This window comes from Salvelinus namaycush, chromosome 41 (assembly GCF_016432855.1).
Source record: "Salvelinus namaycush isolate Seneca chromosome 41, SaNama_1.0, whole genome shotgun sequence".
Classification (NCBI taxonomy): domain Eukaryota; kingdom Metazoa; phylum Chordata; class Actinopteri; order Salmoniformes; family Salmonidae; genus Salvelinus; species Salvelinus namaycush.
This window is the reverse complement of record NC_052347.1, coordinates 5561532-5584067: the sequence shown is the minus strand read 5'-3', so window position 1 is coordinate 5584067 and position 22536 is coordinate 5561532. Positions and strand designations below refer to the sequence as shown.

At 45.2% G+C, this 22536-nt stretch overlaps 1 protein-coding gene across 1 annotated transcript in view; it reads left to right on the top strand.

The window, feature by feature from the left end:
- Positions 1–363: 363 nt before the first annotated feature.
- The window catches only part of LOC120034604 (synaptic vesicle membrane protein VAT-1 homolog), a 41691-nt gene continuing 19518 nt past the window's right edge, over positions 364–22536 (top strand). The window contains exons 1-2 of the mRNA XM_038981210.1: positions 364–1016; positions 8584–8791. Coding sequence (XP_038837138.1) covers positions 597–1016; positions 8584–8791 — 628 coding nt within the window. The 5' untranslated portion in view covers positions 364–596. The remainder of the gene's footprint in view (positions 1017–8583; positions 8792–22536) is intronic.

Below are 22536 nucleotides of genomic sequence, written 5' to 3'. Positions count from 1 at the left end.
AAGCAAAGACAGACAGAGTGACAACAGAGGAGAACAAGAAGCACATACACAGACAGACAGTAAAGGTTGAGAAACGCTGTACTATAGTTGCTTATGTTATTTGACATGAGCAAATACTGCCTGTGGGGTGGGGGGGTGGGGGGATGAAATGCCAGTGCTCAATTTTTGTCCCAGTTCGTCCCTGGCAATGCCGAAATGTGTATAGGCGGACACAGTCAGTTTCTCTATAAAATCCACTTTTCGTTCCTCCTCCTCAGTAACTCCGCTCTCCGGGTTTTCTAGCTTGCCTCCTTCTCGTCCAACTCAAACACACTGTCAGAGCGCGGCGTTGACAACCTCTGTCCACTTTAGCCGTTGCGAGGCAGCCTGCTCTTTCCTCAGCTGAAGCTCTCATTGACTCGGTTCTGTGTCCTCATGCAAGGCTGCTGAAGAAGCTCTGAGAATCAGTTTTTTTCTTCTCTCTTTGCTCCTTAATCCCTCAGATCGGACTCATCAACGCCTCATTACAGCAAAGCTCCTAAAGAAAGACAAGAGAATAAAAAAATAAGTGAACGTTTAATTTCAAGACTTGTCACTGTCTACTAATACTCTTCACAATGTCTGGCGATGATGCACCTGCTCAGCAGCAAAACGCCGAGGAAACAAAACAAGAAAATAAACCCAGCGAGGAGCCGAAAGCTGAGTCTAAGCCGGAGTCGCCGCCAGTCAGTTCAACCGAGGCTGCAGCCACACCCACGGCGACCGAGAAGGTACCCGAGGAAGAGCAGTTCACCTACCGCTCCCTGGTCCTTTCCGGCTACGGGGGCTATGATAAGGTGAAACTGCAGGTGAAGAAGGGGAAGCCGGCACTCAAGGCCGGAGAAGTCATGGTGCGGGTCAAGGCATGCGGGCTGAACTTTGCCGACCTGCTGGCCCGGCAGGGTCTATACGACCGGCTGCCGTCCCCCCCTGTCACGCCGGGGATGGAGTGCTCCGGGGAAATCGAGGCTGTGGGAGAAGAGGTGACGGATAGAAAAGTAAGCGCGCCGCATCCTCTCCGCTCTCTCCTCTCCATCTCTCTCATTTCACCTGCTTCTGAAGCCACTGTCCTAGAAATGATTTAGCCTACTCGTATGATTGCCTAGTAAACCTGACCATTTGACAATTTCCATGACCAATAATATGTCGGCTACTTTGTTCCAAAGAAAGCACATTTTGGTAACTCATTTCTTGAGATATTTGGGTTCATATTAGGATGCTGTTTGATTTAGGGCGTGTCAGTCTTTGCTGTTGATTTGAACTGACAATTCCGTCTCACGTGTGTTCATGTTAGTCATCTATTACCACCATCACCATCATCATCATCACCACATTCAACACTAAAAGCCCAGACCAATACATTTGAATATTAATGTTATCTGATTTGAAAATAAGACTGCATATTTGTCCAAAGTCTCAAAACGACCAGAGAGTTGGAACAATGATAGCTCACAAGAATAATGTAGCCTAATTTCCCTCCTAATGCTTTGGAGGGTTATTGCAAGCCCAGTCACTGGTGCGTAAATGGAGAGCACTAGAGTACTCACTCAATCTTCTGAGTGGAAATTTACAAGCCGAGCAGTGCATTTCTTTTTTTTTTTATTCTTCCAGCAAAGGACGCAATTGTTTAATTGGCAGTGAGTTCAATGAAGCCAGCGCCCCTCGTCTACGGACAATAAAAATGAGTTGCTTTGCGCACGGGAGATTGACAGCGCCAAATTGGGAGTCGCGCCAGCGGCTAGACAGCTACCCTGCTGAAAGGCATGTAGCACTAGGTTCTGTGGATTTGGAGAGATTACAATGCTATCTCTACGTTTAGGTGATAGAAACATCAAGGGGGGGGGGGGGGGGGGGTGGACGACGCCACGCAGTAGTGACACCGTTGCCTTTGTTACGGAGAGCGACAGTGGCTCACGCACTAAGCGAACTGAAAGGGCGAGGCGCAAGACTACGAGAAGACGAAAATTGAAATGATTACTCGCGATCTTCGTCAACAGGCATGTCTTTGGGAAAGTCACAAATCACCAACCATTCAATCCTGCGATTTTTTAATCGATTTGAAATTAATATTGCTATATTCTGCATACAACGCCCATCTGTTTTTAGGGTATACACGGAGCATACCAAACATTAGGAACACCTTCCTAATATTGAGTTGCACCCCCCTTTTCCCTCAGCACAGCCTCAATTCGTGGAGGCATAGACAATTCAAGGTGTAGAAAGCGTTCCACAGGGATGCTGGTCCATGTTGACTCCAATGCTTTCCACAGTTATGTCAAGGTGGCTGGGTGTACTTTGGGTGGTGGACCATTCTTGATACACACGGGAAACTGTTGAGCGTGAAATACACTGGAGAGTTGCAGTTCCTGGCACAAACCAGTGCGCCTGGCACAGACTATCATACAGGTTTATAGGCACTTAAGTCTTTTGTCTGGCCTATTCACCCTATGAATGTCACACATGCACAATCCATGTTTCAATTGTCTCAAGGCTTAAAAATCTTCCTTTACCCTGTCTCCTCCCCTTCATCTACACTGATTGAAGTGGATTTAACAGGCGACATCAATAAGGGATCGTAGCTTTCACCTGGATTCACCTGGTCAGTCTGTGTCATGGAAAGAGCAGGTGTTCTTAATGTTTTGGACACTCAGTGTATTTCTGTACTATGAATATTTTGAAAGGACTGTATTATTCTGCTTATCTATCGTATGTCTTCACATAAACCCATTGTCATATAATCAGCATTACTTGTATGATAATAACATCGCCTATGCATTGATCATTCCAGGCTACCTCTCCTTGTTTGAATAGTGTGATGAGTCATGTTTCACTGCCAGTTACATTACTGATGGCATGGCAACACCAACCACATCCTTTCAATGGCGGTAATAGCAACATATTGTGCCTAATGACCCTTTAAACCTGTTACATTTATAACAATATCACAATTTAGACATACAGTAGCCTAGAGATATTGTTGCTATATTATTTGAACCTGAGACCGAACACCATCACTCTATGAGAGAACCACAAGGTTCACGAAGCACAAAGACTTGATGTATATTCATTGCTATTTTTTACAACACCAATCATATGTTCTGATGTTATAACCCTGTTGTAAACCTTTATTGCTCTTAAACAATTGAGGAACCTTTTGTTACAAAAGTCATTGACATGCAGGCAAATTCTCCCAAGTCTAGACTAATTAAAATAAGAACACTCTGCAATTGTTGCACTTGGACCATGTTAACAAGAGCCATTAAGGCACAAAAGACAAGGTGCCAGATCAGTCTAAGTCTGCGTCCCAACGGCACCCTATTCTCTGTATAATGCCCAGAGGCCCTGGTCAAAAGTAGTGCACTGTATAGAGGATAGGGTGTCATTTGGGATCGTACACTAATAAGATCAGTGCAACTCTGTCTCAGCAGGGAGTGGTCGTGTCCCTGACATCCACTGGACCTGAAGATCCGTAGGGATAAGATGAGCATATAGAACCGTCTATATACCAGAGTTATTGGCTCTGTGTCGGTCTTTGACAGCACAATGGTCCTACAGCATAATAATGGTCCTACAGCATAATAATGGTCCTACAGCATAATATATGATATGACCCATGTCCTATTATATACTTCCCTGGCCTCACTGCACTTTGCTATTCAAGCAGATTGGATTAGAAGGTCACACACACACACACACACACACACACACACACACACACACACACACACACACACACACACACACACACACACACACACACACACACACACACACACACACACTCACATACACACTGCAGTCCCCATACTACCCATACCTTCCCCCAACTCCAACAAATTAAGAGCCAATCTTCCTAATGGATAGAGATCTCTGTGTTTTGGCAGGAGGGAGCTCACAGAGAATGTGCTGACCTTAGTTGCAGTCACTGTTTTTGGGAGGCTTCTTCTCTCTCTCTCTCTCTCTCTCTCTCTCTCTCTCTCTCTCTCTCTCTTTCTCTCTTTCTCTCACTCACTCACTCACTCACTCACTCACTCACTCACTCACTCACTCACTCACTCACTCACTCACTCACTCACTCACTCACTCACACACACACACACACACACACACACACACACACACACACACACACACACACACACACACACACACACACACACACACACACACACACACACACACACACACACACAAACAGACTCACAGACACATGCACACATACACACACACTGTCACTGAGTCTGCAGTAACACAGTGACTGGAAGTAGGTTAATACTACAGTGACATCACCCTGAATTACCGCACGAGCAGTGCAGGGAAAGGGGAAAGAGCGAGTAAGTGACAAAAAGAGGGAAATATCCCAAATTGCACTCTATTACTCATGACTGACAATCCTCGATCAGCACTTTTTTCACTAAACCCTTTCCTTTTTTGAGAGTATAAGCTGTAGCTGAGCTCTGGTAGGATCTGACCCATATGTTCTCAATTATCTCCCTCCGGCCCACATTGTCAGTCTGGTATTTCCTCCGTCCCTCCTACCTCGCTCCGTTCCGTCCCTCTTGTCCTCCTTTTCGCTACAGATGGGAAGCACACTCATAGCATGCGTTTTGCACCGTCTGTCTTGATAGTCGGCCATAAACAGCAAAGAGAGGAGAGAATCAGACGCCTGGAAACTTGGAGACAAACAGACGTCGTATTTCTAAGTTGTCGTTCTTGGTCCCTCTCGGTTCTGTTGAGTTTTTTTGGAGTGTGTGTGCTTTCGTCAGTGTTATAATTAAGCAATAAGGCCCGAGGGGGTGTGGTATATGGCCAATATACCACGGCTAAGGGCTGTTCTTCTGCATGAGTGCGGAGTGCCTGGACACAGCCCTTAGCCATGGAATATTGGCAGTATACCACAAACCCCCAAGGTATCATATTGCTATTCTAAACTGGTTACCAGCGTAATTAGAGCTGGTAACCAGCTTTTGTCATAAAAAAAGCTGGTTTGACATGTTTTGTCATACCTGTGGTACACGGTCTGATATACCACGGCTGTCTGCCAATCAGCATTCAGCGCTCAAACCACCCAGTTTATAACAACTATTATAACCTGGGTGGTTCGAGCCCTGAATGTTGATTGGATGACTGCCGTGGTATATCAGAGCAAAACGTGAATAATAAGTACATTTATTTTTACTGCTCTGATTACATTGGTAACCAGTTTATAATAGCAATAAGGCACCTTGGGGGTTTGTGGTATACGGCCAATATACCACGGCTAAGGGCTGTGTTTAGGCATTCTGCGTTGCGTCGTGCAGAAGAACAGCCCTTAGCCGTGGTATATTAGCCATATACCACACCCCCTCGGGCCTTATTGCTTAATCATAACACTGACGAAAGCACACACACTAAAAAAAAACTCAACAGAACCGAGAGGGACCAAGAACAACTCAGAAATAATGTCCGTTTGTCTCCAAGTTTGTTCTAAGTTCTAGCCTATCAGTAACAAGACTTGCTATTGTAGTACCGTAGTCATGGTAACAGCTGCAACGGTAGAAAGACCAGGTAGAAAGCACAGATTATAGGTCAAACTCAAGGTCGGTTCGTTCCTTGAACAGGGCGGGGCCGTGATCCTGACACATAAAATGCTCCATGGATGACCCTCTCAGTGTAACGATCGTTGTTGGAAGGATTGGACCAAGGTGCAGCGTGGAAGGCGTTCATCACATTTATTCATGTGAACCAGCAACAAAACAATAAAGAGAAACAAAACGAAACGTACAGCTTTGTAGGGCTAAAAAGCAACAATACAAAATCAAGATCCCCCACACAACAGGTGGGAAAAGGCTGCCTAAATATGATCCCCAATCAGAGACAACGATAGACAGCTGCCTCTGATTGGGAACCATACCAGGCCAACATAGAAATACACAAACTAGAGTACCCACCCTAGTCACACCCTGACCTAACCAAAATAGAGAATAAAAAGGCTCTCTAAGGTCAGGGCGTGACACTCAGTCTCACACAGTTCACACATCAGCAGACTGAAGGGTTTATCATAGTCCAAAACGTGTAGGCGTAAGAAACAGTGGTGTTCTAGAATATTGAACCGTTGGCCTTTCAGACTTTGGAAGTTTCAACACAGGTCAAGCAATTTCTCCAACCGTCAACACATTCAAATGAATAGAGGAAGCGTGCCGGAGACGCGTTCGTTGAGAATTATTGGCTGTGTGTCAACCGTGGACGGCGGTCTCAGAGCCCTGTAGCGATGTCACAATGGGACGCCTATAATTTGCGCTTAACAATGTTAGACGACAACACTGCTGACACAACACAGTAGGATGAATACATTGTCCTTTGTCCTTTAATCTAATCTAGGCCCCATGAGAACATTAAGGTGCCATACGGAGTTCACAGCTACTCCTCCGGTTGACACTAGAATCCATGATCTAACCAATTGGGGGCAAAAGTTGATGAGATCGTCAAACTACATAACCTCCGACTTGTGGCCCACATACCCCAAACCTGAATCACTAGTTGATAAAGGCCATTGGTGTACAGCAGCTGACTACAAGGCTCTTTGAGAAGCTTCCCCCTCATACACTGTGTGGTGACTTCATTAGAGGCTGGAGAGTCAAGGGGGGTGGGGGAGGACATGACAGAAGTAGGAGGTGGGGGGGAGTCACACAGTAACGAGTGCTGTGATGGACAAGTCACAAGGAGGACATTGGCCAAGAGTGTGTTTGAGTGGGACTCTGTTCTGTGTGACTGTTGTTCTTCTGTTTGCGTGTGTGTGTGTGTGTGTGTGTGTGTGTGTGTGTGTGTGTGTGTGTGTGTGTGTGTGTGTGTGTGTGTGTGTGTGTGTGTGTGTGTGTGTGTGTATGTGTATGTGTATGTGTGTGTGTGTGTGTGTGTGTGCGCATGTGTGTGTGTGTGCGCATGTGTGTGTGTGTGTGACGGCCACTCACATGCCTTACATGGGCACACAATACTTCCCGATGTAGTTGAATGTGAGGGTTGAGTCAGACAGTGTGTTTCCTGCTAAGCGCCAACGCCTCCGCCTATTGATCCTACCTGCCATACTGGAGCTCCAATTAACAGACTGAGGGCAATGAGTTTCACCCACAGACCCAGGGAGACGGAGAGAAGGACAGGCAGAGGGAAAGAAAGAGAGATTTAAAGATGTAGACTGATAGAAAAGGACCGAAAGAGAGAAAGAGGAAGGACTCAAAATGCATCCGCTTGAGACGGGGATATAAAGAGAGGGAGAGTGAATGAGAGGGAAGAGGGAGATCTCTCTAATTGGAGTGGATAGACAGACAGCGAGGCGCATCGCTCCCTCCAGACCATTAGAGAGGCCCGGGTGGGCGGGAGGATGGTGGGGAGGCTGGGGCGGGAGGAGTGGGTTTGTTCCTAGGAGGAGAGAGCTTGTCTTGTGCTCAACCATGGAGAAGAATCTGGCAGGGCCGCTGATGAGTGGAGAGCGGCCAGGGGAGAAGATGGGATCCATTGTCCTGTCTCACTGATGAGGAAGAGGGGAAACGGGCAACTCCTCGCACAGGGCCCATGGAGGGAGGAGGAGAGAGGGAGGGAGATAGAGAAAGGGAGACAGGAGGAGGGAAGGAGATGGAAAAAAGAGGGGGTAGAGGAGATACTATGCAAGACAGAGAGAGTGAGACAGAGGGCGATGGAGAGAGAGAGACAATCAGAAGAGATACTGAAGGAGTGAGAGGGAGAGACAGCGAGGAAGAGTGACAGGTTGAGGGAAAGGGAGAGGAGTGGAGCGAGGGAAGGAAGGAAGGAGTCAGATGGATGCAGTGGTGGGGTGGAGGAGGGAGGAGGAAGAAAACAGGAAGAATGTTAGAATGCGGTGGTGGGCTGTTTCCTGTGTCCCTGGTGTTTCCCTCCCTGATTGGCCAGTCCCTCGGCAGGGGGGGAAGTTTACAATGGGGCTCTTCCTCCTGGACAGGCAGGAGAGGGTCGGAGGATCCTGCTGCTCTGATAAGCCCGAATGGGGACACGGCGCCCAAAATGACAAGCAGGAGAGAGAAGGGGGGGGGGGGGGGGGGGGGGTGATAAGGAGGGAGGAGATAATTGTCAGAGAGAGAAGAGTAGCAGTGGGGGCTAATGCCATATCATGTTATGTTGTTGACTGTTGTCACAGTGTGTGGTCAGAGTGAATGTGCTAATCTATATGACAAACAACTAATGACAAAATAACTAACCTGACCGCCACAGTCATTTGCATTGTGAACCTTTGATTTGTAAAATTCCCCCGACACCAAACCAGAAAACAGCTGATCCCTTGCTTTCCATAAACATATCCACTTGTAACTTGTGAACTAAATGACATGTCTACAGTAGATATAAGCTAGTTAGGGTTGCAAAATCCCACTAACTTTACCCACATTCCCAGGTTTCCCCCAAATCCTGTTTGGGTGCAGGATTTCCTGCCTATTCCCTCCTGATTCTGTGAATCTTCCAACCAGGATTCCTGGAAACCTTGGGAATTGTCAGAAATGTACTGGGATTTTGCAACCTTATAGTAAAACACACTTCTAACACACTTTCCCGTCCATGCAGGTGGGTGACAAGGTGCTGGTGCTGAACCGCTGTGGGCTGTGGCAGGAGGTGGCCGTGGTGCCCGCTACCCACACGTTCCTCATCCCAGAGGGCATGACATTTGAGGAGGCCGCCGCCCTCCCCGTCAACTACATCACCGCCTACATGATGCTGTTTGACTTTGGCAACCTGAGGCCCAACCAGAGCATCCTCATTCACTCTGCTGCAGGTAGGAACCAATCACTATAGACACCGTGTAGGTAGGAACCAATGACCATAGACACTGTGTAGGTAGGAACCAATGACCATAGACACTGTGTAGGTAGGAACCAATCGCCATCACTGTTATAGGGACAGAACACAAAACAAGGCACACACCCCATGCAATTGAATCATAAGGGACCCATAGAATTAGAGTAAGTACTATTGTAATTTTAATCCAGTGACACACTCATTTCTTATTATAAACTGGGTGGTTTGAGCCCTGAATTCTGATTGGCTGAAAGCCATGGTATATCAGACAAAATGTTTAGTTTTCCTGCTCTAATTACATTGGTAACCAGTTTATAATAGCAATAAGGCTCCTTGGGGGCTTGTGATATATGGCCAATATACCACGGCTAAGAGCTGTGTCCAGGCACTCCGCGTTGCGTCGTGCGGTAAGAACAGCCCTTAGCCGTGGTATGTTGGCCATATACCACACCTCCTCGGGCCTTATTGCTTAAATATACACCCGCAGGCCAGCAGGGAGGTCTCTGCCATTCTAAGGAACATAAATACATACAATGTGAATATGAATACATTCATTGGGAAAACACAGTGATAAGTCTTGAATGGTGTATAGTGCTAAACCCATAGTCCAGTCCAGGTCAAGAATGTTGTGTACTATGAACACAAGGAAATGCATCAGTCGGATTGCCAATCTGTATTGTTCCATAGCTCCTGTCTATGACTGTGTATTATAACTATGTGAATTACGAGAAGGAGTAGTATTGTAGCTACTATGTAAGAGTATTGTAAATAATGCTTAAGATCCAACCCTGTGTGTGTCAGTACTGAGTAGAGCAGAGACGTGGTGAGAGTTGGGGTTGGAGGAGCACCTGTCACCTGGCTTTGGGGGTCAGAGTGCACCGTGTGGGAGTGGAGGAATGGGGGGAACGGGGGAGTGAGGGGGTGTAAGCACCTGGGTATGGGTGTGTTGAGGTTTTGAGTGTTTTTGAGCGTAAGAGAGGGAGTGTCTCAGTTGTGTGTCAAGGACAAGGCCAGCTGGTCAACATGGAAGGCAGTTTTTTTTTTTATTCTTCCTGTGTGTACAGTACATGCATGCGTGCAGCGTGCATCTGTGTATGTAATGTATGGGAATCCGAGAGGTATCATGTGCTGTTTTGGTTGAGGACTAGTGCATTTTTTTTGTTGAGGTAAGGGAGTGCAAAAAATATATTTAAATGACGTAATCATTTCCTCATTCAATGTTTGTACCGACAGATGTGGCCTATGGGATCTCATTGTAGAATAGGCCTATGCATAAAATGTATCCTCCAATTGTAACTTCTGCCTACTGTATGCCCACACATATTGCCTCAAGAAAATGTTCTATTTGTAATACCCTCAAACACCAAGTTAGGCATACCTCATTTCAAAATAGGAATGATATGGATAATTCTTCAGGTTTTACCGGTGAAACATCCAAACTGCATCTGCATCAGTAAAATGATCATGAATCACTATGGGATCTTGCGAGACATTGATTCTGCTTTGATCCAACTTTACTAAACGAGCATCATTGTGAGAAGTGATAATATCTTATTTGTAATAATAACAAGTGATGACCAGGACTATTAGGCAACACGTCTTGATGAGTGGTATTTTAAGTGATTGCCCTTCCTGGTGCTGAAAGGACAGCGCCAGAATCGCGCAATGTTGTTAAAGACGTTGAACCAACTTGTGTTGCTGAAGGATAGCTCTGTCATCCGGCCAGTTCAGGAACAGACAACAATCATTTGCCGTATAACCTAAGAGGCCTATAACTACGTGGGATAGCTATTTGTAGGCTATAACCTAATCTAAATATAAATACATATAGCTTACTATCATTGCACTGTTTGCGAAGAGAGCTTTCGTTGCGAGTAGGCAATTCATTGTATTGTGTAGCATACACTACGCTGTATCATAAATCAACTTTGATTTGATTACCTTGAACACATGGTTACAGAATACCATTTAACAGAATAAAAGAAAACAGAGGTGAACTATCAATTAATGGAATTTATTTGCACAGATTAAACATGCTATCAAATCAATTGACCAAGTAGTGAACAGAAATCACTACTACGTAGAAATTCAGGAAATTCGTTTAAAAACAGCCATAAAATCAAGCTTTTGGTGTAGTGTATTCATGCATCTCAATAAACTGTAATCTAAATGCATTATTACCTCCAACTTGGCCCAATTCACATTTACAATTGCCCACCCTGACATACCAAACTAGAGCTGCGTCGGTCTCAACCAATAGCCAATATAGTCTAAATATCCCAAGCAGGGCTACAGCAACTTCCAGAGACAGTCGGGCTCCTTGGGCTTTGCGGTGGCAGCTCTGGTTTGGGTGTCCTCGGCAGAACGATGTCGCAGACACTGTGAATTTGGATCCTGCATCTCGTTGGAGTGACAAGGATCATGTGGGTAAACCCCGCTCACACTCCGCCGAGCTGCAGGGAATGAGATATCTAATGTATGTTATACTGATTGGCCAAAGAGGTTGAGCCAACAGGCACACACGTAGCCTACAGTTCTTCATCATTCTCGCCACCCTCAGAGAGAAGACAGAGAAGAAACCACCATTTACCTACTCTATATATACAAAAGTATGTGGACACTCCTTCAAATTAGGGGATTTGGCTATTTCAGCCACACCCGTTGTTGACAGGTGTATAAAATCGAGCACACACCCGTGCAATCTCCATAGACAAACATTGACAGTAGAATGGGCTTACTGAAGAGCTCAGTGACTTTCAATGTAGCACCGTCATAGGATGCCACCTTTCCAACAAGTCAGTTCGTCAAAGTTCCGCCCTGCTAGAGCTTCCCCGGTCAACTGTAAGTGCTGTTATTGTGAAGTGGAAACGTCTAGGAGCAACAACGGCTCAGCCGCAAAGTGTTAGGCCACACAAGCTCACAGAACTGGACCGCTGAGTGCTGAAGTGCGTTGGGCCTAAAAAATTGTCTGTCCTTGGTTGCAACACTTACTACCAAGTTCCAAACTGCCTCTGGAATCAACATCAGCACAATAACTGTTCGTCGGGAGCTTCATGAAATGGGATTCCATTTCCGAGCAGCCGCACATAAGCCTAAAATCACCATGCGCAATGTCAAGCATTGGCTGGAGTGGCGTAATTGGCCGCCATTGGACTCCGGAGCAGTGGAAACACATTCTCTGGAGTGATGAATCACACTTCACCATCTGGCAGTCCAACGGACGAATCTGGGTTTGGTGGATGCCAGGAGAACACTACATGCCCCAATGTAAAGTGCCATCTGTAAAGTTTGGTGGAGGAGGATTAATGGTCTGGGGCTGTTTTTCATGGTTCAGGCTAGGCCCCTTAGTTCCAGTGAAGGGAAATCTTAACACTAAAGCAAACAATGACATTCTAGACGATTCTGTGCTTCCAACTTTGTGGCAACAGTTTGGGAAAGGCCCTTTCCTGTTTCAGCTTTACCATGCCCCCGTGCACAAAGCAAGGTCCATATAGAAATGGTTTGTCGAGATCGGTGTGGAAGAACTTGACTGCCCTGCACAGAGCCCTGACCTCAACCCCATCAACCACCTTTGGGATGAATTGGTACGCCAACTGCGAGCCAGGCCTAATCACACAACATAAGTGCCCGACCTCACTAATGCTCTTGTGGCTGAGTAGAAGCAAGTCCCTGCAGCAATGTTCCAACATCTAGTGGAAAGCCTTCCCAGAAGAGTGGAAGCTGTTATAGCAGCAAAGGGGCGACCAACTCCATATTAATGTCCATGATTTTGGAATGAGATGTTTGACGAGCACTTTTGGCCATATACAGTATTTGATTAGTCATTCTATTGTTATTAATGGATTTTTTGTGGTAATTCAATATAATATATTTATAATTGATGAGAGTACATTTGATAGAAATAGTGTTACCACCTCCGTGTATTCTCAAATTGAAAAGAGGGAGGTTGTGCAGCTCCCGCACCTCTCTGATTCAGAGGGGTTGGGTTAAATGCAGAAGACACATTTCGGGTGAAGGCATTCAGCTGTGCAACTGACTAGGTATCCCCTTTCCCTTTCCCCTTTCCCTCCCCGTGCTCCAGCAACACTACACCCCTGTGTTTGGGACAGTATGTGGGTAGATATGACCATGAGAAGCACAGATGAACTATCCATGTGTATGTTAGAGAGGAACCACGTCACTCTACTCTGAGTACCGTGGAACAGTCAGTGCAGGTGTGTGTGCCCCTTGACATGGAACCCAATCTTTACAAGATGGAGTATGAGAGTGATGTACTACTGTAATATACACAGGTGTGTTTCAGAGCTAGCATAGGCTAATGAGTCAGGCTAATCACTCAGTGAAAGGTCACCGTGGAATTCACAGGTGTTTGTTTTCATTGCTATTATTTAGCTGATGCCATTCATCAACTTGGACCTTGGAGACTTGATGTGGGAGTGGAACTCAGTTGGCCTGGGGTTTTGTGCACTGTAAAAGTGTGTGGTTTCCGTCTATTGGTTACACAGACTTTTGGCCTCCCATCCCATTCCCATTCTAACCACTTCATCGCCGGCTTCGTATTCATGTCACCTGAGGAAATTGCTGTACAATATGATCTTGTTGCCATCTGATGCACATGCAGATGTCATAAATCAACACTGCAGAGCTCTCCCTGTCCTCTGCCGTGCCCTGATTGTATTACTGTTGATGATATCTGGAAATGTGCATGTACACCCTGGCCCATCTACTGTTGCTAGCCACAATTCTGACGTGTGCTCTGATATCTGCTTCACTGATTTCTGCTCTCGTAAAAGCCTGGGTTTTCTGCACGTTAACACTAGAAGCTTATTACCTAAAATGGATCAATTGAAAGTGTGGGTTCACAGCTCAAATCCAGATGTGTTGGTCATTACTGAGATGTGGTTAAGAAAGAGTGTTTTGAATACTGATGTTAACCTTTCTGTTTATAACCTTTTTCAGCAAGACAGATCTTTCAAAGGTGGGGGAGTGGCAATCTTTACCAAGGATCACCTTCAGTGCTTGGGTTGTCTCCACCAAGTCTGTCCCCAAACAATTTGATTAGCTGGTTTTAAGTATTACACTTTCAAATAGCTCTTTGTTGACTTGCTGGGTGCTATTGTCCTACATCAGCACCGGCCTGTACCCTATCTAAACTAAGCTCTCTCCTGGCCCCTTACACTAAGTCTGAATTTGTCCTGCTAGGTAACCTAAACTGGGACATTAACCACCTGACCAAGTCCTAAAGCAATGGCACTCCCCAAATCTTTCTCAGATTATTACCAATCCCACAAGGTATGACTACAAACACCCAGAAAAGGCTACTCTCCCTAATGTTATCCTCACAAATAATCCTGATAGGTATCAGTCTGCTGTTTTCTGTAATGACCTTAGTGATCACTGTTTTACAGCCTGTGTTCGTAATGGCTGCTCAGTGAAACGACCTGTCCTGATTTGTCATAGACGCTTGCTAAAATGAGCAAGCCTTCCTTCATGACCTGGCCTCTGTAAAATGGTATAGAATCAGTTTGATCCCCTCTGTCAAAGATGCTTGGACCTTCTTTTTGATATTTTCAGAGGTATAACAAACACATAAAGAAAATGAGAATTAAAACCAGGTTCAGCCCGTGGTTCAACCGTGACTCCACCTCAAGAATTCCATTTGGCGAAAGGCTCGGCATACGCATACTCAGGCTGACTGGCTCTTGTTCAGGCAAATGGGAAATAAGTGCACTCAGGCTATCCGGAAGGCCAAAGTTAGTTACTTTAAGGAGCAGTTCTCTCTTTGGGTCTAACCCCAAGAAGTTCTGGAAAACGGTTAAAGACCTGGAGAATAAACCCTCCTCCTCACAGCTACCCATGTCCTTTAAAGTTGATGATGTGGTTGTTACTGACAAGAAGCACATGGCTGAGCTCTTTAATCACCACTTCATAGAAATAGGCATATAACAGTTAGGATCAGCTTGATCTCCCCCTTTAAATAAAGGACAAACCGTGGCTGCCTTCCAAGCAATGGGAACCTTCCCAGAAAGGAGAGACAGGTTAAAGAAGTTGGAGATAGGCTTGGCGATGACAGGGGCAGCAACCTTAAAGAAGAAAGGGTCTGACACAGATGGTTTTTTGGGGTCACGTTTCAGGAGCTCCTTTAGCACCTTGGACTCAGTGACTGCCTGCAGGGACAAACTTTGTTGCAGGGCAGGGGAGAAAGAGGGAGAAGCATCAGGGATAGTCGCATTAGAAGGGATGGGAGATGAGGAAATGTTGGACGGGCAAGGAGGCATGGCTGAGTCAAATAGGAATCCTGACTTAATTTTGCCCTGTTTATCAAAAGTGTTGGAAAAACTCGTCAATAATTAACTGACTGGCTTTCTTGATGTCTATAGTATTCTCTCTGGTATGCAATCTGGTTTCCGCTCAGGTTATGGATGTGTCACTGCAACCTTAAAGGTCCTCAATGATGTCACCATTGCCCTTGATTCTAAGCAATGTTGTGCTGCTATTTTTATTGACTTGGCCAAAGCTTTTGATATGGTAGACCATTCCATTCTTGTGGGCCGGCTAAGGAGTATTGGTGTCTCTGAGGGGTCTTTGGCCTGGTTTGCTAACAACCTCTCTCAAAGAGTGCAGTGTATGAAGTCAGAAAATCTGCTGTCTCCGCCACTGCCTGTCACCAAGGGAGTACCCTAAGGCTCGATCCTAGGCCCCTGCACTCTTCTCAATTTACATCAACAACATAGCTCCGGCAGTAGGAAGCTCTCTCATCCATTTATATGCAGATGATACAGTCTTATACTCAGCTGGCCCCTCCACAGACTTTGTGTTAAACGCTCTACAACAAAGCTTTCTTAGCATCCAACAAGCTTTCTCTATCCTAACATTGTTCTGAACACCTCCAAAACAAAGGTCATGTGGTTTGGTAAGGTTTGGTAAGCCCCTCTTCCCACAGGTGTTATTACTACATCTGAGGGTTTAGAGCTTGAGGTAGTCACCTCATACAAGTACTTGGGAGTATGGCTAGACGGTGCACTGTCCTTCTCTCAGCACATATCAAAGCTAAAGTTAAATCTAGACTTAGTTCCCTCTATCGTAATCGCTCCTCTTTCACCCCAGTTGCCAAGCTAACCCTGATTCACATGACCATCCTACCCATGCTAGATTATGGAGACATCATTCATAGATCGGCAGGTAAGGGTGCTCTCGAGCGGCTAGATGTTCTTTACCATTCGGCTATCAGATTTGCCACCAATGCTCCTTATAGGACACATCACTGAGCTCTATACTCCTCTGTAAACTGGTCATCTCTGTATACCCGTCGCAAGACCCACTGGTTGATGCTTATTTATAAAACCCTCTTAGGCCTCATTCCCCCTATCTGAGATATCTACTGCAGCCCTCATCCTCCACATACAACACCCGTTCTGCCAGTCACATTCTGTTAAAGGTCCCAAAAGCACACACATCCCTGGGTCGCTTGTCTTTTCAGTTTGCTGCAGCTAGCGACTGGAACGAGCTGCAACAAACACTCAAACGGGACAGTTTCATCTCTTCATTCAAAGACTCAATCATGGACACTCTTACTGACAGTTGTGGGTGCTTTGTGTGATGTATTGTTGTCTCTACCTTCTTGCCCTTTGTGCTGTTGTCTGTGCCCAATAATGTTTGTACCATGTTTTGTGCTGCTACCATGTTGTGTTGCTACCATGTTGTTGTTATGTTGTGTTGCTACCATGTTGTGTTGCTACCATGTTGTGCTGCTACCATGTTGTGTTGCTACCATGTTGTTGTTATGTTATGTTGCTACCATGTTGTTGTCATGTGTTGCTGCCTTGCTATGTTGTTGTTTTAGGTCTCTTTTTATGTAGTGTTGTGTTGTCTCTCTTGTCATGATGTGTGTTTTGTCCTATATTTATATTTTTATTTTTAATCCCAGCCCCGGTCCCCGCAGGAGGCCTTTTGCCTTTTGGTAGGCCGTTATTGTAAATAAGAATTTATTCTTAACTGACTTGCCTAGATAAATAAAGGTGTGCGACACTAAGTGTTCCCTTGGTCTGGTAGAGTTGTCCCAAATGGCAGCCTAATCCCTATATAAATCAAAATGAATTGTATTAGTCACATGCGCCGAATACAACAGGTGTCTATAAATGTTGTCTCCGTAATCTAGCATGGATGTGTATCAGGGTTAGTTATAACCTTACAGTGAAATGCTTACTTACGAGCCCCTAACCAACAATACCTTTTTTTTTTAAATACAGATAAGAATAAGAAATAAAAGTAACAAGTAATAAAAGAGCAGCAGTAAAATAATACTAGTGCACTACCCTTGGTCAGAGCCTATATAGGGAATTATATTCCATTTCGGACACAGTCTACGCAGGTCTGGACCTCTGGTTTCTCTTGGCACCCAGTCAGCTTGCCCTTGGCTCTCCAGCTGTCTGAAAGGACATAACGATTAGAACAAAGGATTACTGAATCCATAACAGAAAAATTTGCCTAACAGCCTCTTTGCCTGAAGCATAATTCTTCTTCGCTCTTTCTATATTTTTGAAATCCCTCATGATTATTACACACACCCACTCAGGGTCATGAAACAATCTATGGATTTATATATTCGTCACTGCTTGTAGAGGCAATTTAGTTGAAAATGCAGTTATTGTGTTTGTAACAGTAGAGGCAGTAGGTACACTAGCTGCAGCAGCAGTGGTACTTTATATGCATTTCTTTTGAGTACACACATTTAGGCCCTATTCCCACTACGAGAGATGACATCCTTGCCTCACCTTCTGTTGTGGCTGGCAATGCGACATTCTTGCTCCGCAGGTCAAATTGACCGTAAATATCACAGTAGCCACTAGCCAGGAAGCAGAAAGTATTGAACAATCCAACAACTATTCTTCTAAAACATATTACAATATTGAATAATGCAACCAAACCATATTACCCTCTTGAATAATTCAACAATCCACAAGCATGTGCAGACAATGAAAGGGTTTATTTTGTTGCCCGTATGGAACACAAAGGATATGAACAGGGTCTCCCACGTCTTAGACCTTTAGACCAAGAGGAAATTCCCTCTTGGACCGAGGGCAGACATTGGTTTGGAAGTTTGCAGGCGGGGCTACCTCATCACGGGACCATGACTGACTCATGTCTGCTACATTTCCCCCCCTTTGACCTCCTCCCCTATGAGAGACCACCCCACGTTGGGCGCCATGGTGACACGCGGGATATAAACCTGGGTCCGGTATCCAAAAAGAATCTCAGAAAATATCCTAGGAATCCTGATAAAACCGGTTTTAAGTAAAAAAATATATAACTCCCAGCACAGAGTGTTTTAGGATGATGTTAAGACACTGCTCAGACAAACTGAGCCAGGAGTAAAATCAACTCATAAAAGCTTCTCAGCTGGTAATCACGACAGTTTGAAGAACCGCAAAGGAAAGATAGTGATGACGCTCATTGGCATTGTTGCAAATGATGGGGAAGACGTAGTGATGGCGCCGGAGGGTAGGACAGCCGTCTTATTGGCTCTCAACCAATCATGCTATTTTGGTTGTTTTTTCGCGTTGTTCGTAACTTGTTTTGTACATAATGTTGCTACTACCATCTATTATGACCAAAAAGAGCTTCTGGACATCAGAACTGGGATTGCTCACCTCAAATTGGACGAGGAGTTCTTCTTCAATGAGTCGGCCGCAAGGGATATACTGCAAATACCCGACCAGGCCCCGATCCCTGTGATTCGCTGGAGAAGGAAACTGAGATTGAGGCAAAAGATCTGGGTGCCTTGCGAGGATCAGGCAACGACTGGCTAACCTGCCCTTGCCTTCCATTCTGCTAGCTAATGTTCAATCGCTGGAAAATAAATTAAAAACTGTATCTCTTATGTTTCACCGAGTCGTGGCTGAACAACGACATTAAGAACACACAGTTGGCGGGTTATACACTCTATCGGCAAGACAGAACAGCAGCCTCTGGTAAGACACGGGGCGGGGGCCTATGCATTTATGTAAACAACAGTTGGTGCACGATATCTAAGGAAATCTCAAAGTTTTGCTCGCCTGAGGTAGGGTATCTCATGAGAAGCTGTAGACCACACTATCTACCCAGATTTTTTTTTGTAACTGTCTACATACCACCACAGAGCGAAGTTGGCACTAAAACCGCACTCAATGAGCGGTATTCAGCCATAAGCAAACAGGAAAACGCTCACCCAGAGGCGGCGCTCCTGGTGGCTGGTGACTTTAATGCAGGAAAACTTAAATCAGTTTTATGGAATTTCTATCGGCATGTTAAATGTGCAAAAAAATTCTAGACCACCTTTACTCCACACACAGGGATACATACAAAGCTCTCCCTCGCCCTCCATTTGGCAAATCTGACAATAACTCTATCATCCAGATTCCTGCTTACAAGCAAAAATTAAAGCAGGAAGCACCAGTGACTCGGCCTATAAAAAAGTGGTCATATGAAGCAGATGCTAAATTACAGGATTGTTTTGCTAGCACAGACTGGAATATGTTCTGGGATTCTTCCGATGGCATTCAGGGATACACCACATCAGTCACTGGCTTTATCAATAAGTGCATCAAGGACGTCGTCCCCACAGTGACTGTACGTACATACCCCAATCAGAAGCCATGGCTTACAGGAAACATTTTCACCTAGCTAAAGGGCAGAGCTGCTGCTTTCAAGGAGCGGGACTCTAACCCAGAAGCTTATAAGAAATCTCGCTATGCCCTCCAACAAACCATCAAACAGGCAAAGTGTCAATACAGGACTAAGATCGAATCGTACTACACCGGCTCCGATGCTCGTTGGATGTGGCAGGGCTTGCAAACTGTTACTGACTACAAAGGGAAGCACAACTGAGAGCTACCAGACGAGCTAAATAACTTCTATGCTCGCTTCGAGGCAAGTAACACTGAAAAATGCATGAAAGCATCCGCTGGTCCGGATGACTGTGTGATCAACCTCTCCGCAGGCGATGTGAGTAATACCTTTAAACAGGTAAACATTCAGGACGTGTACTCTGAGCATGCGCTGACCAACTGGCAAGTATTTTCACTGACATTTTCAACTTCTCTGTCACGGTCGTCTTGAGGTGAGAGAGTGGACCAAGGCGCAGCGTGAGAAAAATACATCTTCTTTTATTAGACGAAGATGAACCACGAACTAAACACTTACAAACTGAACAAAACAACCGTGAAGCTAATGACGGAAGTGCATACACAAGCATCAAACGTGCAACATAGACAATTACCCACATTAACCTAATGCCTATGGCTGCCTTAAATATGGCTCCCAATCAGAGACAATGAATGACAGCTGTCTCTGATTGAGAACCCTTCAGGCAACCATAGACTTACCTAGACAACTACACTAGACACTGCCCCATACACATACAACACCCCTAGACACTACAAAAACACATACATTCCCCATGTCACACCCTGACCTAACTAAAATAATAAAGAAAACAAAGATAACTAAGGCCAGGGCGTGACATTCTCCCTGTCTGAGTCTGTAATACCAACATATTTCAAGCAGACCACCATAGTCCCTGTGCCCAAGAACACAAAGGTAACCTGCCTAAATGACTACCGACCCGTAGCCTTCACGTCTGTAGCCATGAAGTGCTTTGAAAGGCTAGTCGTGGCTCACATCAACCCCATCATCCCAGAAACCCTAGACCCACTCCAATTTGCATACCGCCTCAACAGATCCACAGATGATGCAGTCTCTATTGCACTCCACACTGTCCTTTGCCACCTGGACAAAAGGAACACCTTTGTGAGAATGCTATTCATTGACTACAGCTCAGCGTTCAACACCACAGTGCCTTCAAAGCGCATCAATAAGCTATGGACCCTGGGACTAAACACCTCCCTCTGCAACTGGACTTCCTGATGGGCCACCCCCAGGTGGTAATTGTAGGTAACAACACATCCGTCACGCTGATCCTCAACACAGGGGCCCCTCAGGGGTGCGTGTTCAGCCCTCTCCTGTACTCCCTGTTCACTCATGACTGCATGGCCAGGCACGACTCCAACACCATCATTAAATTTGCCAATGACACAACAGTTGTAGGCCTGATCACCGACAAAAATGAGACAGCCTATAGGGAGGAGGTCAGAGACCTGGCCGTGTGGTGTCAGGACAACAACCTCTCCCTCAACGTGATCAAGACAAAGGAGATGATTGTGGACTACAGAAAAAAGAGGACCGCGCACGCCCTCATTCTCATCGACGGGGATGCAGTGAAGCAGGTTGAGAGCTTCAAGTTTCTTGGTGTCCACATCACCAACAAACTAACATGGTCCAAACACAATTCAATGCAAACTGTATTCATGTTTCAAACGCGGCAAAATGTAAAATTTTGTCAACATGGCTGCATTTTCGGCATGTGAGACAAAATTATGACACTAGCTTGCTAAAGAATTTCTATAGATAACATAGATTTTTGCATTGGCAAATGGGAATGATGCTCAAATGGCTTAGTCTCGTAGTGAGGAGCCTATAAAATGTTGCTAGCTTCATAAACATAGTTTTGGGAATTCAGAAATGGATTGGAATAAATGACCAAGCTATAAAACTAACTAGCCAGCTATGGGTAACTGTAGCTAGCTACCTGACAGGAGTGCTAGCTAGCTATGTTAGCTTGCTAGGTACATTACTAGCTTTAGGTTGGTTGTTTTTAAACTCAACATCAAGATTTCCTCTCCGATCATCACTCTCCCTCACTTAGGAAAGGGACATTTAAGGTACACTCGTATGTGACAATGTAAAAAGTCATTCAAGGGCTGAGGGTATAGGGCCGGTGGCTGTCTACTTTGCGTTTGGACTACAACCCAAGAGAAAATTCCCTCTTGGGCTGAGGGCAGACACTGGTTTTGAAGTTCGCAGGTGGGGCTACTTCATCACGTGACCATGACCGACTCATGTCCGCTACATGTACACATTAAAGTGCTGACAATACACAGCTAACTCAAGTAACATTAGCATATCAATACTGAATGTTTACCCCTCCCATACGAATATAAAAGACAGTAACGTTATCATACAGTGTCATTCATATTATAATATAGGCTACACAGCTAGCTAGGTAACGTTAGCTAGCAAGCTAGCTAGCTACAGTGGGGCAAAAAAGTATTTAGTCAGCCACCAATTGTGCAAGTTCTCCCACTTAAAAAGATGAGAGAGGCCTGTAATTTTCATCATAGGTACACTTCAACTATGACAGACAAAATGAGGAAAAAAAATCCAGAAAATCACATTGTAGGATTTTTAATGAATTTATTTGCAAATTATGGTGGAAAATAAGTATTTGGTCAATAACAAAAGTTTATCTCAATACTTTGTTATATACCCTTTGTTGGCAATGACAGAGGTCAAACGTTTTCTGTAAGTCTTCACAAGGTTTTCACACACTGTTGCTGGTATTTTGGCCCATTCCTCCATGCAGATCTCCTCTAGAGCAGTGATGTTTTGGGACTGTTGCTGGGCAACACGGACTTTCAACTCCCTCCAAAGATTTTCTATGGGGTTGAGATCTGGAGACTGGCTAGGCCACCCCAGGACCTTGAAATGCTTCTTACGAAGCCACTCCTTCGTTGCCCGGGCGGTGTGTTTGGGATCATTGTCATGCTGAAAGACCCAGCCACGTTTCATCTTCAATGCCCTTGCTGATGGAAGGAGGTTTTCACTCAAAATCTCACGATACATGGC